The 16,852-nt window shown below is 44.4% G+C and overlaps 1 protein-coding gene and 2 pseudogenes across 1 annotated transcript; all 3 read right to left on the bottom strand.

Annotated features, from left to right (window-relative positions):
- LOC132353967 (carcinoembryonic antigen-related cell adhesion molecule 1-like) overlaps positions 1-16,852 on the bottom strand; it is a 902,477-nt pseudogene that overhangs the window by 148,877 nt on the left and 736,748 nt on the right.
- ETHE1 (ETHE1 persulfide dioxygenase) lies at positions 508-14,918 on the bottom strand. The gene is made up of 7 exons (XM_059903563.1): positions 14,779-14,918; positions 13,172-13,316; positions 12,860-13,008; positions 3,183-3,312; positions 1,419-1,508; positions 931-1,047; positions 508-703 (listed from the first exon to the last, which is right to left on the bottom strand). The coding sequence occupies exons 1-7, from the start codon at positions 14,857-14,859 to the stop codon at positions 651-653; spliced, it is 765 nt and encodes a 254-aa protein (XP_059759546.1). The 5' UTR covers positions 14,860-14,918; the 3' UTR covers positions 508-650.
- LOC132352861 (small integral membrane protein 30-like) lies at positions 14,134-14,302 on the bottom strand (annotated as a pseudogene).

The raw sequence follows: 16,852 nt of genomic DNA, 5'->3' as shown, positions 1-16,852 counted from the left end.
TCTACACATGTTAATGTTAACACCATATTTGTTCTCTGGAAAGTCCATGGTGTTTACCATTAGGCATACTGTCACTCAAGCCAGGAAGTGCCTCAGAGATCATTTCAAATGATAGTAACAGTAATAGTGAACACTGATAGGAAGTCTGCTGTGCAGGCAGTGTACCAAGCACTTCATACATATGGACTCATTGGATCATCATGACACCCTATTGTTATTACTATTATTCCCATTTTACAGATGAGGAAACTGAGTCTTGGAGAAGTGAAGTACCTTATTCTGGGTCTCATGGGGCAAGTGGTTTAAACTCAAGACTGTTCTAATCCAAGGAGCTGAGGAACCCTGCCCCAGATATCTGTTTGCTTCTATCTTATGAGTTAGAAAATCTCCTTCCAGGCTTCCAGGACCTTTACGCTGCCTTGCTCCCTGGCCTACCCAGGGACCAGAACTAACTACAGGCATCTCAGCCCAGAAACCCATTGGGTCCCCCAGAAAACAGAAGTCAGATTCAGAGGGAAAAAAAATATTTTTTTTTATTTATGAAGCTTGAGAGGCTGGTAAGGGAGGGGAAGAGAAGAGAGGCTCTGGTGATGGCACCACTCCCCTCACCCCACCTAGTGCATTATTAACTGGATTTGAGCACCTGAGGGTCAGGAAGGGGGGGTCTGGATCCCACAGCGCATGTTAGCTGGAACAGCGACGTCTGAAAGGAAGAAGCTAAGGGTGAAACCAAGGGGCCCAGGCAGACCCTCCCGCTCTCTCTATGCCCCACTGGGGACCCAGAAATCCTAATAGTCCTTCTTTGGGAAACTAGAGTTCTGGCCCTGAGGCCCCTCCATCCCTCAGACCCAGGAGTCCAGATCCCCAGCGCCTTCTCCCTCAGACCCAGGAATCCAGACCCCAGCACCCTCCTCCCCTGCAACTGCTCACCTATCTGCTGAGGTTTGGGCAAGTTCAGTTTGCTCATGACCTTGACAAACTCCTCACAGCTGAGGGTGAGCCGAGGGTTTAGAGTCCGCTCCTCCTCCACAGTGGATACTGTAAGTCCTAGTGGCCAAGAGAGGGGGAGGAATGTTGAGCCATCCAGTGCCTTGGGCCTCCCAGAACTACATTTCCCAGGAGGCCTCAGGGTGCCTTTCCGGCCCAGGCCTAACAGATTGCGTTCCCTCCTCAATGGGCACTATGGGAAATGTAGTTTCCCACAGTTCCCTAAGTTCTATAAGGAAGTCCCAGGAGAGCCTAGGCCTTCCGGATTCTAGGCATCGTAGTTTCTACATCCACACTCAGTACACCTAAGCACTTGATCTTTTTGGCCAGAGGAGTTCCTGGGAATTGTAGTCTGCAAGCCACAGCGGTTTGGTGCTCCCTCTCAAATAGTAAGTTATGTAAATCCCACACCTCCTCCAGGAAGCCCTCACCGTGGTAATCATGAGCAGGGTAGATCAGACAGTTTCCTGGAAGTGTGAAGATCTTTTCATGAACTGAGTGGTATAAGGTCTTAGCACAGCCTGGGGAGGGAAAACTCAGAGGTCAGTGGAGCAACAGGATGAGAGAAGCTCCCAAATCCCTTCCTTTCAGGAAAAGGATGAGAGGATAAAAATCACTGTAGCTAAACCGTCTCCCTCATTTTCTGCCAGTAGCCCCTTGACTGGGTAAAGAAGGAGAGGGGAGGGCATTCTAGGCAGGTGGAACAGCATAGGCAAAGAATTGGGAAATGGTGAGAATTCAGCATGACTGTAAACAAGGTTGGGATATGACCCTGAAGCACCAAATGCCCTCACTCTGGGGATGCCAAGAAAGGATTCTGGGCAGGGAAAGTGGACGGGAAGGTAAGAAACTGAAGACATGAGGCCAAAGAGGAGGATAGAGCCATGGTTCTGACAAGAAGCTCTGAGTCCTAAGTTGGGACAGGGACAAACCTCTCTGGAACGTTCTGCCACCTTTCCTTTCAGCCTAAATCTTTCGATCTCATGACTGTGTTGGGGATGGATAAATGGGAGATTAGGAGCCTCAAAGAGAAAAAGATAAGAGACCAAGATGGAGAGATAAGGAAAGAGGAAGAAAGAGGCAGCCTGGGGATCTGGTTACCCACGGCCAGCTTGCTGTGGCTCTGTCTCTTCTCTTTCGTTCAGCCTCACCCGCCTCCTGCAAGGCAGCTAAATCCTCCCAATTTAGTGTCCACCTCACATTCACACACATACTCAAATCTCATACCCTGATATTGTGAAAGTAAACACCCTTCCCGCAGCGAAACCCCTTAATCTAATTGCCCCCAGCAGCTAAACCCCAAATGTAACACCACCTCCTAGCAATTAAACCACCGAATCTAGCAACCTTCTAGCAGCTAAATTGCCAAATCTAACTGCCCCCAGCAGCTAAACCCCTGAATCAAACTCCACACCCCTCCCCGCACCAGCTAAACCCCTTATGGGGGGTTAAAAATATGCCCATGAACACTTTGAAACTCTTCTCTTGAAAATGTGACACATAATTCCCCTTGCCTTGACTTAGTGGTCTGGACTAAGTGACTTGCATCTAATAAATAGGATATGGCAGAAATAACAGAGTTTAACTTCCGAGACAAGCTCATTAAAAAAAAAAAAAAAATTAGGCCTTCTGTCTGTCTGTCTCTCTGATTGTTCCCTCTGGGAGAATCTAGCTGCCATGTCGTGAAGACACTCAAGCAGCCCTATGGAGAAGTCTGCATTGTGAGGAACTGAGGCCTCCTGCCAACAACCAGCAAGAGCTCACTGGCCACGTCAGTGAGCCACCTTGGAAGTGGATCCTCCAGCCCCAGTCAAGCCTTCAGTCAGCCCTGGCCAGCAGCTTGGTTGCAACCTCACGCAAGACCCTGAGCAAGAACCATCCAGTTAAGCTTCTCCCAGAGTCCTAACTCTCAAAACCTGTGTGAGATGATGTTAATCATTGTTTTAAGCCACTAAGTTCTGGGGTGATTTGCTTTACAGCAATAAATAACTAACACACAGTCTTGACTCTTAACTGTCCCCCAACCACTAACCTCTGAACCCAACTCTCCTCCACTCCAGCACTAAACTCCTTGAATCTAATCCTGACCCCCTAAAAGTCTAACATTCATTCATTCATTATTGCAACTGACACCTAAAACCCTGGCACCCATATAACCATACTAAGATCTCGGGCTGGGGAAAGGGGCCTATGACCTTGCTGGAAGTCTGTCCGCCCACACCCTCGGATAAGCAGGGTATCTCCAGTGAAGGCCATGCTGTGGTCATCCAAGACGAAGGTGACACAGCCTGCGGTGTGGCCCGGGCTGGCCCGGGTCTCCAAGGCCTGGCAGAGAAGGAGAGTACAAAGAGTCACCAATAAGGCTGTGGCTTTACTCTCATGGTGAAGCTGGCCTCAGAAGCCCCCCACCCCATCCCATCCCAGGGTCACATCTAGATAACCTCTTTTCGATTAAAAAAATCTGAAGTTAGATCCCGGACTCAAACCTCACTCCAGAGTAAACTCCCAAAGAATTAAAAACTTCAAGCAAGAAAATAAAATCATAAAACAGTGACAACAACAAAAATACAAATAAATATATGATCTCTGGTTAGAAAAGAACATCCATCCCAAAAGTCATAAATCATTAAGGGAAAGATCAGTGGTTTGAATATAAATAAATTTGGTGTTTCTGAATGGCAACATCATAAACAAAATTTAAAGGGAATCAACATGGTGGCAAAATATATTTGTAACACAAATACACCACATAGTAGCGTACTTTATGTACAAACAGATCTTATAAATCAGTAAGAAAAAGATAAGCACACTAATATAAATATGGAATACTAAACAGTCATTTAAAATTGTCATTGAAATAAAATTCAGTGATGCTATACACAAACATTTAATGGCATGAAAAGATATTTACTATCCAGTAAGTGCAAAAAACAGGTTACAAAGCAACTTGTACAATGTCATCTCTTAAAAATAAATTTACTCATTAACTCAAAATATTTTTTTTCTTTAGCCTTTTCCTATATTCTTTTTTTTACAGTAAACATGTCATTTTATTTATTTATGTATTTTTAAAACACGTCATTTTAGAATCAAAAATAAAACACAAAATTCACGATAAACGAAAGATCTAAACATAGAAAACCCAAAAAATTCTAGAAGGAAATATAAAAGAATATATATATTTATAAATACATATATATTTATATATATAAAATCTTGAGGTAAAAAAGGTTTTTCTAAGCATGATAGGAAATTCAGAGGCCATAAGGAAAAACAGGAACAGATGTGACCACATAGTTTAACTTCATTACAGAAAAAGACAAAAATCAGAGTGACAAGACAAAAAAACTCAGAGACAACATTAGCAGCATGTATAAGAAAGTATTAAAAAGTGTGAATAGTCATAATATATAAACAGCCCCTAAGCATCAATAAGAACCCCCAAAGAAAAATGGGCAAAAGAAAAAACCAGGAAATTCATGGTAGAGGGAACAAATAGTCAAAAAACATCTGATGTTTGATCTTCCTTAAAAGAAAGGAAGGGAAGGAGAGATCTAAAACCCCTATTTTTCACCTAACAGATTGGCAGTTGTCAGAGTTGCTTAGGGTGCTTGAGGCAAACCCTTTCATCCCCTGGGACGTGAGTACAACTCAGTATAGCCGTTTTAGAGGGCAGCTTAGCAACATCGCAGATGCACATACTTTCTGACCCCTCAAAGTCACTTCTAAGACTCTGTGGTTGGGTTTCCCTGATGGCGCAGAGGTTAAGAATCCGCCTGCCAATGCAGGGGACATGGGTTCGAGCCCTGGTCTGGGAAGATCTCACATGCCACGGAGCAACTACGCCTGTGCGCCACAACTACTGAGCCCGCGTGCCACAACTACTGAAGCCCATGCCTAGAGCCTGTGCTCCACAATAAGAGAAGCCACCGCAGTGAGAAGCCCGTACTCCACAACGAAGAGCAGCCCCCGCTGGCTGCAACTAGAGAAAGCCCCGGGCGGCAGCAACAGAGACCCAATGCAGCCATAAATAAATAAATAATAAATAAATTTATTTTTAAAAAAAGACTCTGCGGTTAAGAACCCCTGACACATGAGCACAAAAACACCATCCAGGGAGCCCTGATTATCTAAATTCCCACGCTCAGTTCAGGGAAGCAACTGTCAGAAAAAATTTTTATCCCAATGATCTAACAATCACTTAAAAGGTTAGTTCTCACTCACATATCACTCCTCTTCTCTTAATAGAGGCCCCTCCCACCAATTAGCATCCTCATCCAGGTCAGTCATCTGCTAATTGTTGAAGGACACCATGTGCAGACTGTTTCCACACCCAATATCCATTCTAACCTTCCCCACTCACAGATCTCCAATTTGGTCTGGGGCATCAGTGTGCCCCGCCAAGCACTTTCCCAGCCTCCCTGACAGCTTGGGTGGCCTCTGGCACAGTTCTCTGGACAATGAGATCTCGATAAGTCTCCTGAGGATTTCTGGGAAAGCTTTTCCCTTCCTGATAAAAGGGACTGGCCCCTGCCCTTTCCACTTCATCTGGCTCTGAACACAAGGTGTGATGGCTGGAGCTGCAGCAGCCATCTTGCAACCATGAAGAAAAAAAGCCAAGAGAATCCCACAAATGATGGTGCTGCCAAATCAAAGAGAATAACTACCTTCTTCCAAATTTCCTGTTATAGAAAAAAATTAAACTATTTATTTAAGCCACTGTATGGGTTTTTCCGTTACTTTCTGCCAAACACCTTCCTAGCTCATCTACAATAGAAATATATGGGCAATGCAAAACAAGTGCAAAGCAAAATCACAAATCTTGCAAAATCTTGTGGGAAAAATCACATCCCCTGGCCCCGAAAATTAACATTACCTTTTGGTAGTAGAGGGATGATCTTTCACTTTTTATTTTGTATGTTTCCATACTCTCTGAATTTTTTTTTTTTTAAACAAAAAGCATGGGAGTCTTTTGAACTAAAAAGGGGGGTGGATATTCAGGAGTAATGTTCAAAATATTTAACCATAGTTATGGCATGGGTATTGGCCAATCAGAAGGACGTCAGTTGTAAACAACCAGTAGTTAGAGTATATACAGTTGACCTTTGAGTAACACGGGTTTGAACTGTGCAAGTCCACATATAGACAGATTTTTTTCAGTAGTAAATACTACAGTACTACATGATCTGGTTTGGTGAATCTGTGGATGCAGAGGAACCACAGATAGAAGGACCGCAGATAGAAGGACCAACTGGAAGATATACCCCAATTTTTGATTGTGGGGAGGGTCAGTGCCCCTAACTTCCTAGGTTGTTCAAGGGTCAATGGTATATGGTATATATAATTGTCTTATGTGTATACACTGAACAAAATTTTAATATCAATTGAACACAATCCAGCTTGCCACATAGATCAAGATCCCCTAGGCCCTTAGTGACTGAGTCTGTGTCTCAAGTGGCTTTGCTGATGATCAGCCTCCCTGTTTATCTTTCTCTTCTCTGGAATATCTAGAATTTATCCTCTATCAACCCCCATAATCCTGCCCATCTCAGGCCTCTCCTGCTTGGGCCAACTGACAGCCTCCTCCCTGGCCTACCAGCCTCCAATCCACCTCCTACATGACCCTGAGGGGGGTTTTCTATCACCCAGATCCAATTTTGTCCCTCTCTGCTCAAAACCCTTCCCCAGCTCCCACTGCCCCTAGGGCAGGGTACCAGCTCCTCAGCCCCTGCTCTGGTGCCTGCTCACTTTTCCAGCCCCATGTCCTATAACATCCTCCTTTCCCCAGCTACTCTGAACCCGAGTCATTTCCAGAAAATAGCACACTTCTCCACACCTCTTTGCCCCCTGCAATTTCCTCTTCTCCCATCAGTCTGATTTACCTACTCTTTAGAAGCCTGGCATTGATTACCCTTTTTCCTGTACCAGGCTCTCTTCTAAGCACTTTACATGACTGAACTCATTCAGGCCACACACATCCTTATGAGGTAAGTACCACTCCTGTTCCCATTCTACAGATGAGGAAACTGAGGCACAGGATGAGAATGAACAAACTATAACTATACGCGACAATATGGATGACTCTCACAGACATAACCATGAGCAAAAAAAAAAAAAGTGGGCTAGACATAAAGAGTGGAGTAGGGAGGAATGGGATAAAGTGGGAAGTCTCAGTGTGCCTTGTACACAGGAAGGGTAAGTGGTATTTCATGAAGCTGAGGTTTCAGTGCTGAATCCAGATGTAAAATATTTCTCTCTTGGTGAGGGCACATGGATTAGTGGTTAGGAATAGTCGCTGGAGCCAGGTGACACGGATTCTAATTTTGGCTCTGCTATTACTAGTTGTGTGACTTTGGGCAAGTTACTTCACCTCTCTGGGCTTCTCTGCTCATTTGTAAAATGGGCATAATAATTGTCCCCACTTCATAGGGCTATTATAAAGATTAAATTATTTCATGTATGTAAAGCATTTTAAAAATGCCCAGGGAATTCCCTGGCGGTCCAGTGGTTAGGACTCCAAGCTCTCACTGCCATAGGCCCAGGTTCGATCCCTGGTCAGGGAACTAAGATCCCATGAGCTGCGTGATGAGGCAAAAAAAAAAAAAAAAAAAAATGCCCAACACAATAATTGCTATATTATAAAAATAATAATGTTTTAAAATTCTAAAAACACTGATCTAGTGGAACCACCAGGCCTCCTGGGTTCAATTCCTCGCTCAGCTACTTTCTCAGTATAACTTTTGGGCAAGTCACTTTCCCTCCCTGCACTCCCTTCTCTGTAAAATGGGGACAATGTTTCTGATCTCACTATGTGGTTAGGAAGGTTTAATGAGATCTATTTGTCAGAAAAGACACAGTGGAGGCTCAAGAACCAGGTTCAGCCATAGCAATGTTTTGTTTGGACTGCTCAGCAGTTATTAAAAGTCTGAATTTGTTGTTTACCCTTAACATTTGGAAGATTTTTCAAAAATGTATATTTGCAGCTTCTAATTAAAAAAAAAAAAAAAAGCCTCTACAGTAGACAGACTACATTCCCAAGCATGAATAATCAACTTGAATTATGTAGTGGGTGTCCTCCATAAATGGGGCACACACCCCAACACTAGCCACGGGTCCCACCTCTCCCTGCTGCCAGGAAGTGATATTTGATTCTGAAAATTTTGTGAGATACATGCTGAGAAAATGCACTTTCTCACAATTCTAAGTGAAAAACAAAACGCTCAGTATTTGTTAACTATTATTAAGTTATTTATTATCATCCAATACAGAAATATCTGCAATCTACTTCAGTTAACAGCAAAGAGAAGTTTTCAAAGAACAAGTTAAATAACACCAGGAGGAAACAACCAGACGCATCCAGAAAGTGGGATATTCTGCAAGACAACAGGCTGGGAGCTTCAAAAGTCAATGTCATGGGGCAGAAAGGGTATGAAACTGTTCTAGATTAAAAGAGACTCAATAGACCTAACAGCCAAATGCCATGTGTGAACCTCGATCAGGTCCTGGTTCATAAAAACAGCTGTAAAAATGATTCTTAAGCACTTGGAGAAATTTGAACATGGGCTGGATTTCAGAACTATTTAAGAATTATTGTCTATGTCGTTAGATGTGACAAAGATTTTGTAAAAAGAATGGCTCTCCAAGTGGTGTAGTCGAGGGAACCCTGAGGGTCTGCAAGATCAAAACTATTTTCATAATAGTGTGAAGAGGTCTTTTGCCCTTTCTCACTCTCATTCTCCCCTGAGAGTTCAGTGCAGTTTTCCCAGAAGCTCCATGACTTGTGATGATGTCATCACTCTGACAGCTGATGGAATGTGTGCTTGTGGATTCTTGTGTTTTAAAAAAAGTCTCAGTTTCAACTTCTGATACAGTAAATATGTTTTGCATATCTAAATACTTATTTTTTATTTCTTTTTTTTTTTTAGCCTCACCGTGCAGCTTGTGGGATCTTAGTTCCCTGACCAGGGACTGAACCCAGGCCCTCCACAGTGAAAGCACAGAGTCCTAACCACTGGATCACCAGGGAATTTCCCATTTCTTTTTTAAAATTGAGATATAATTGACATGTAACTAATACAGTAAATATTGCTTGATAGAACCCAGGTAAACAAAAGCTTTTCAGGGCCCTCCATAATTTTTAAGAGGGTTAAGGAATCCTGGGGACCTGGGATTAGTATCTTGAGCAGCACCCCCTCTATATCGCTATATTTAACAGGCAACACTAACTTTCAGAATCCGCCAACCCTCATGGGAGCTAGAATGTTCAAATCTCAATCATTGCTTATTAAAACAGAAAATCCATTCTACAGTGAAACCATACAAATTTGGCCCACTGTGAATATAAAATGTACAACCAATTCAAAAAGCTGTTTGGGGCTTCCTTGGTGGCGCAGTGGTTAAGAATCCACCTGCCAATGCAGGGGACACGGGTTTGAGCCCTGGTCCGGGAAGATCCCACATGCCGCGGAGTAACTAAGCCCGTGCGCCACAACTACTGAGCCGGCGCTCTAGAGCCCGCGAGCCACAACTAGTGAGCCCACGTGCCACAACTACTGAAGCCCACGTGCCTAGAGCCCATGCTCCGCAACAAGAGAAGCCACTGCAATGAGAAGCCCATGCACCGCAACGGAGAGTAGCCCCCGCTCGCTGCAACTAGAGAAAGCCCGTGCCCAGCAACGAAGACCCAACACAGCCAAAAATAAATAAATAAAATAAATAAATTTATTTTAAAAAAAATAAGCTGTTTGGCAGTTTCTGCTAAAGTTAAATATGTGTCAGTTCTAAGACTCAGCAAACCCACTCCCTGGAATTGAGAGTAATGTCCACCAAGAGATTTGTACAAGAATCTTCAGAGTAGCATTATTCATAATAGCCCCAAACTAGAATCAACCATCAAAAGGAGAATGGATATAAATTGTCATCAATTCACACAGTGAAATGCTCTACATCAGGGGTTGGCAAACTATGGTCGGTACACCAAATTTGGCCTGCCATCTGCTTTTATAAGAATGACATTTCATGCCACATGAAAATTATTGAAATTAAATTTTCAGTGGCCATAAATACAGTTTTACTGGAGCCCAGCCATGCTTATTCATGCATGCACTGTCTGTAGCTGCTTTCACACCAATAGGAAAATTAAGTAGTTACAACAGGGACCACATGGCCTGCAAAACTGAAAATATTTACCATCTGGTCCTTTACAGAAAAAGTTGGCCAACCACTGCTATACAGCAAAAAAGGAAAGAACTACAATTATATACAATAGTAGGTAGAGTGAAAGAAGCAGACATAAGAGTACACACTGGTTCCTGTTTATAAGGTCCAGAACAGGCAGAACTAATCTAAGATTAAATAAGTCAGCAGAACGGTCCCTTGGTGGGGCTGTCAATGGCCAGGAAGAGGGACAAGGAAGACTTCTGGGGCGATGGGCATGTTCTGGATCTAGATCTGGGCGGTGGATACTCAAGTACAGACATATGTTAAAATTTACCAAGCTGTACATGTGCAATATGTGCCCCTTTTACTGTATAATATGCATGTTACAATTCAAATTTTTTAAGTGGGAGGAGGAAAATGAGAGGGAAAAAAAGTGCCCATCTCCAAAGGTTTATAAAGAACTCAGACGAAAACCAAACAAAATGCTGAACAATCATAAAGACAGATAATAACAAGTGCTAACAAGGATGTAGAGGAACTGGAACCCTCACACAACTGGTTATGGGAACATAAAATGGTATAGACGCTTTGGATAACAGTTTTTGATAGCAGTTTGGCACTTCCTCAAATTGTTAAACAGAGTTATCATATGATCCTGTAATTCCATCCTAAGTATATACCCAAGAGAGATGAAAACATACATCCACACAAAAACTTGCGCATGAATATTCATAGTGGCATAATTCATAATAGCCAAAAGTGGAAGCAATTCAAACATCCATCGACTGATGAATGAAAAAATAAAATGTGATATATCCATACAACGGAATATTATTCAGCAATAAAAAGAAATGAAACACTGATATAAAAAGAAATGAAACACTGATACATGTTACAACATGGATGAACTTTGAAAACATTATGGTCAGTGACAAAAGCCAGTCACAAAGACCACACATAGTATGATACCATATTTCTATGCAATGTACAGAATAGGCAGATCTATAGAGACAGAAAATAGGTTAGTGGTTAGTAGAGTGAAAGAGGGGCACACTGGGGTGAGAGCTAAGGGGTGTGGGGTTTCTTTCTGGAGTGATGAAAATATTCTAAAATGAATTGTGATGATGGATGTACAACTCTGAATATACTAAGTCACTGAATAGTAAGTACACTTTAAGTGGGTGAGCTGGATGGTTTGTGAATTATACCAATAAAGCTGTTTAAAAAAACCAAGCAGGGACTTCTCTGGTGGCGCAGTGGTTAAGAATCAGCCTGCCAATGCAGGGGACACGGGTTCAAGCCCTGGTCCAGGGAGATCCCACATGCTGCAGAGCAACTAAGCCCGTGCGCCACAACTACTGAGCCTGTGCTCTAGAGCCCGCGAGCCACAACTACTGAGCTCACGTGCTGCAACTACTGAAGCCCATGCACCTAGAGCCTGTGCTCCGCAACAAGAGAAGCCCCTGCTCGACGCAACAAGAGAAAGCCCACGCACAGCAACGAAGACCCAACGACCCAATGCAGCCAAAAACAAATAAATAAATTTTTAAAATAAATAAATAAATAAATAACCCAAGCACTAAAGCTAAATCTTCCACAGCTAAGCCCATGTTGATTCATTGAAAACATCACTCATCCAGTTTAACAAAGGGCTCTTCTTGACACAAAACTCCAACCATTTCTAACACCTCTAAGGCTTCTCAACCCAAGAAATGCTTGTTAGCACCTGCTTATTATGTACAGTGTACCTAAATGTACAATGCATTTTCTTTTTTACCTGCTTCCAGAAAAAGGCTTGAAATAAAGAGGCTGTAACCAGTGGAGCCAAACCCTCTGGATCCCACACCCAGCCTTTATTTCCACAAAACAATCTGACTCAGTTTAATTGGTCTCGTTTAGCAAAACCTTCTAACTTGAAGGCCAAGTCCAAGTGACATACTGGCCCCAAAGCCAGCCAAACTCTCTAAGTCTTTAGCAACTTTGATGAGAAAAAAGTCCTGCCAGCTGTTTCCCCTCCCTCTGAGGGCAACCTAGCACCCTCCTCACCCATCATATTGCCCTGGGTTGAAATTCTGGCCGGAAACCTGCTGATTCTGCTTGTGGCAAAGAAAGGAGAGGAGGTAGGAACCTTCAGACCATTCCTGTGTGAGGCAATAGCAGGGCTGGGGTTAGGGTGAGGCAAGCAGGCTCCTATAGGGAGCAACATTTAAGGAGGCGCCCACTCGAAGGTACCAGCCCTGCCTTTGCACCACCCTGAGAATGAGCGCCTCCTTAAATGTTGCGTCCTGGATTCCTCTCTTGCCTCACCCTAGTCCCGGCTCTGGGCAACTGCATGCACCTTCCTCCAACAGTGGCTCTGGGAAGACAGAGCTGGGTCTCTCCCTCAGCCAGCAGTGACCTTGTAATTCCAGCTCCCAGTCAAATTTTATGAGACTCCAGGACAAAGGAGTTGCCCCAAGGTTATAGAAAACGCCATAAATGTTGTTGACTTAGGGGATGGGCCAGAGACACACCTGCCCAGAGCCTCTTGGCTCAGTTTTTCACCTGGGTTTATGGCGCCCTTCTCCACTGAGACAGAAACTCAGGGATCAGGAACCCAGGCCTGGGGCCCCTCCTACCCCAGGACTCAGGAGTCCAGGCCCCCAACCCCCTCTTCCCTTTAGTCCAAAAACTCCAGGCCACCACCCTCTCGGGGACCCAGCATCCAACTCACGAAGCGCCCGAAGTGGATGGGGTCTCCATCCTCAATGTGAATGTCAGCCTGGGCCCCACTAAGGCGGGAGATGACAGACTGGCAGCCGGGGAGGAGGGACCGGAGCAGCCCGGAGCCGGTAATGTGGTCCGCATGGCAGTGGGTATTCACTGGGAGAGAGAGGAGAGCCAGGTCCAGGAGGGCACTGAGAGGACGCAGGATTCCCAGCCCCCAGCCCCCTCCTCCCTCAGACCCAGGAGTCCCGGTCCTAGCTTCCCACTCCACTCTACGGTCCCGCCCCCTCAGGCCCAGGAGCCCGGCCCCCAAACGGACCAGCATACAGCAGCCGTAGCCCCAGCTCCTTGACCAACTGGGCATCCCGATGCGCTGTCTCCAGAACCGGGTCGATCAGAATGGCCTCTCGGGACTCTCTGTCACCCAGGAGGTAAGTGTAGGTGCAGCTCTTGGGCTCAAACATCTGGAAAGGGGGTGGGGACAGGTGAGAGCACAGATTCAGATCCCCCCTTACTGTGGACCCAGGAGTCCAGGCCTCAACTCGATTCTCTTCCTGAGATACAGAAGCAGAAGTCCCTGCCCCCCCCCCTTTTTTTTACTTAATGGGTTTATATTTAATATAGTACTTCTCACCATGGAGATGTTACCCGTCAATATAAATTTTGTTTTTGTTTTTGTTAAACATTAAATCTCTTCTCCATTTCAATGTCAATATAAAATATTTTTTTCCATTAAATCTTTTCTCCATTTCAACGTTAGATACAACGAATACATTTTCTAAACTTTTTCCCCCACCAAGAGATAAGTTTTAATTTTTGACCAACTGTATTTAATATCTAGGTACAATATTAACTTGGGAGATAACAAAACAAAAATCCATTAAAAATATGGAGAAAAGACTCCTCAGTGATGCAGAAGGCAGTGATACAGTGGCAATTTCCTAGGATTCTGGGCAAGAGTTTTCTTCTTCCTATTGAGAATTCTTAAACTGTGAAATATTACTTTTGCAAAGTTCAGCCTTCTCACTTCTTTGACCTTCTTTCTAACTAGCAAATGCAAATTACAGACGGCATTTTTCAGTGCATTATTTGTTGTGAAGAAAACGTTTTGTTTTGCATTTAATATAGTATATCAGTTTGTTCCTATTTATAGGGAAGCCAAGACTATGAAACTACCCTATTTACTGTTTCTTGGGAACTTTCAGACACCAAAACTCAGTTCTGAACCTCAACAGCACAAAGGTTTTCAGGGCAAGGTTTGATTCAGGAGGTCCTTCAAAGTCACATCTGTCCATTTCTCCTTCGTGCATAGACCCCCCAAACAAGCACAAATGCCTGTAATACTGAGAACGAGAGCGATTGCATCTCCCGCTTCTACTGCTTCAACAACAGGCAGCACCAAAAGCAATGAAAAGAGGACTAGGAACAATTGTATTGAAACTAAGATCATGATGTTGAGATCTTGAGGTGACTGGTCCTTAAAGGCTGAAGGTTTCAAAGAAAGCGGTTATTTGTTTAATTCTATCAGTTCAGGATGCTGAGGCTAAGAGGTTCCGCGTGACAGCACCTCCAAGTCAGCAGCCATTACAGGAATCCCCCTGCCCGGAGTCAGGAGTCTGGGACCCCAGCACCTTACTCCGTCGGAACCAATGAGTCCCAACTTTCATCCATCCCCAAACCTGGGTCCCCATCATCCTCTTCTGTAATGGAAGCAAGAGTCCAGCCCGAAGCCCAGATCGGGGTCCCAGATCTGGGACCCAGATCACTCCCCTTTAAAGGACGCAAGAGTCTAGCCCTACACCCCTTTCTGCAAAGATCCAGGCATCAGGGCCCGGGTATCTCTCTGGATTTAAAGGACCCAGGAGTTCCGCCCCTGCCGCCACCCAGGATCCAGTAATCTCGCTCCCCGGTCCAGCCACCGCGAACCTGCCGTAGGAGGATGGGGGCTCCAGACTCGCTGTATTGACTGAGCTGCCGCCCAGCGACCCTCAGTGCAGACCCCGCCATTGCGCCCGAGGCTGGAGACTGAGTGGTGCCAGCGGAAGCCGAACGCACCCAAGGCTGAACCCCGCAGGGGCGGAGAGGGGCGGGGCGGGGCGGGGGCAGGGGCGGGGCCCGCCTTAAAGGGGCCACAAGTGCCTGGGGCCGAGGGCGGGACGGAGCGGAACGAGGCTGGGGACCGATAGGGAGACTTTAGAGACGGAGAAGACAGGAAGACCCAGAGGAACAAAGAACAATCACCTCACCACCAGTCAGAATGGCCATCATCAAAAAGTCTACAAACAATGCTGGAGAGAGTGTGGAGAAAAGGGAACCCTCCTAAAGGCTGGTGGGAATGTAAACTGGTACAGTCACTATGGAGAACAGCATGGAGGTTCCTTAAAAAACTAAAAATAGAGCTACCATATGATCCAGCAATCCCACTCCTGGGCATATATCCGGACAAAACTATAATTTGAAAAGATACCTGCACCCCAATGTTCATAGCAACACTATTTACAGTAGCCAGGACATGGAAGCAACCTAAATGTTCATTGATGGAGGAACCGATAAAGAAGATGTGATATATATACACAATGGAATATTACTCAGCCATAAAAAAGAATGAAATAATGCCATTTGCAGCAACATGGATGGACCTAGAGATTATCATACTAAGTGAAGGAAGTCAGACAGAGAAAGACAAATATCATATGACATCACTTATATGTGGACTGTTAAAAAATGATACAAAAAAAAAGATACAAATGAACTTATTTACAAAACAGAAACAGACTTACAGACTTCAAAAACAAATTTATGGTTACCAAAGGGGAAAGGTGGGGGTGGGGGTGGGGTGGGATAAATTAGGAGTTTGGGATTAACATACACACACTACTGTATATAAAATAGATAAACAACAAGGTCCTACTGTATAGCACAGGGAATTCTACTCAATATTTTGTAAAAACCTATATGGGAGAAGAATCTGAAAAAGAATGGATGTGTGCATATGTATAACTGAATCCCTTTGCTGTGCACCTGAAACTAATAATACATTGTAAATCAACTATACTCCAATATAAAATAAAAATTAATATTTTAAAAAACCAGAGAAACAAAGAACAGGGGGACACTCAAAGGGCGAGGGAGACACAGTGGGAGAAGCACAGACTTCTCTCCCTGGAGAAGCAGAAACCCAACAAGAGACCCCAATACACTCATAGCCCCAGGGCCATTTTATAGGAAAAGCAAGTGGTTGGACCTTCATTGTTAGAAAGAAAAAAAGTTTGGTTCAATGTCATTAGTGTTTTGAGGGGCTGTTGGTTGAATGCCTGGTCCCAGAACAACAGATTATCCCATTAAACTTTATTTTAAAATCACTTAAGGGGCTTCCCTGGTGGCGCAGTGGTTGAGCATCTGCCTGCCGATCAGTGCAGGGGACACGGGTTCGAGCCCTGGTCTGGGAAGATCCCACATGCCGCGGAGCAACTAGGCCCGTGAGCCACAACTACTGAGCCTGTGCGTCTGGAGCCTGTGCTCCGCAACAAGAGAGGCCGCGATAGTGAGAGGCCCGCGCACCGCAATGAAGAGCGGCCCCCGCTCGCCGCAACTAGAGAAAGCCCTCGCACAGAAACGAAGACCCAACACAGCCAAAAATAAATAAATAAATAAATAAATTTTAAAACATCACTTAAGTATTTTATCAGGAATGTTTATGTCTTCCCAGGAAGAATCATTAAAAAAAAATTTTTTTTTCCACGATGTCTTGTAAAATCAGGTTGGGGATCATTTGACTTCTCTTGGAATGTGAACCTCTAAAAACGGCTTTTGTTCATTTATCCCAAGGACCTAGAGTTGAGACAATGTCCAGTCATGGGCTGTCTGAAAGCTTGCTCTTTGGAATCATACCAGTAGTGAGAATAGGGCATCCCGCTCTTGTCTGGAGGATCTAAGTCACTTTGTCACAGATACAGAAGGCCAACTGTACCACACCATTTGATATAAGGGACTTGCGCAT

Source organism: Balaenoptera ricei, chromosome 19 (assembly GCF_028023285.1).
Source record: "Balaenoptera ricei isolate mBalRic1 chromosome 19, mBalRic1.hap2, whole genome shotgun sequence".
Classification (NCBI taxonomy): domain Eukaryota; kingdom Metazoa; phylum Chordata; class Mammalia; order Artiodactyla; family Balaenopteridae; genus Balaenoptera; species Balaenoptera ricei.
The sequence above is the reverse complement of the archived record's forward strand: the minus strand, read 5'-3'. Positions and strand labels throughout refer to the sequence as shown.

What these genes read in the sequence shown, in the direction of transcription:
- ETHE1 (XM_059903563.1), bottom strand. Translation starts at nt 14,859, where the DNA reads ATGGCGGGGTCTGCACTGAGGGTCGCTGGGCGGCAGCTCAGTCAATAC. An exon ending in CCCCCATCCTCCTACGGCAG is followed by an intron (nt 13,317 to 14,778) that starts GTTCGCGGTGGC and finishes CCCCCTTTCCAG; the next exon opens with ATGTTTGAGCCCAAGAGCTG. An exon ending in CCATCCACTTCGGGCGCTTC is followed by an intron (nt 3,313 to 12,859) that starts GTGAGTTGGATG and finishes CTTCTCTGCCAG; the next exon opens with GCCTTGGAGACCCGGGCCAG.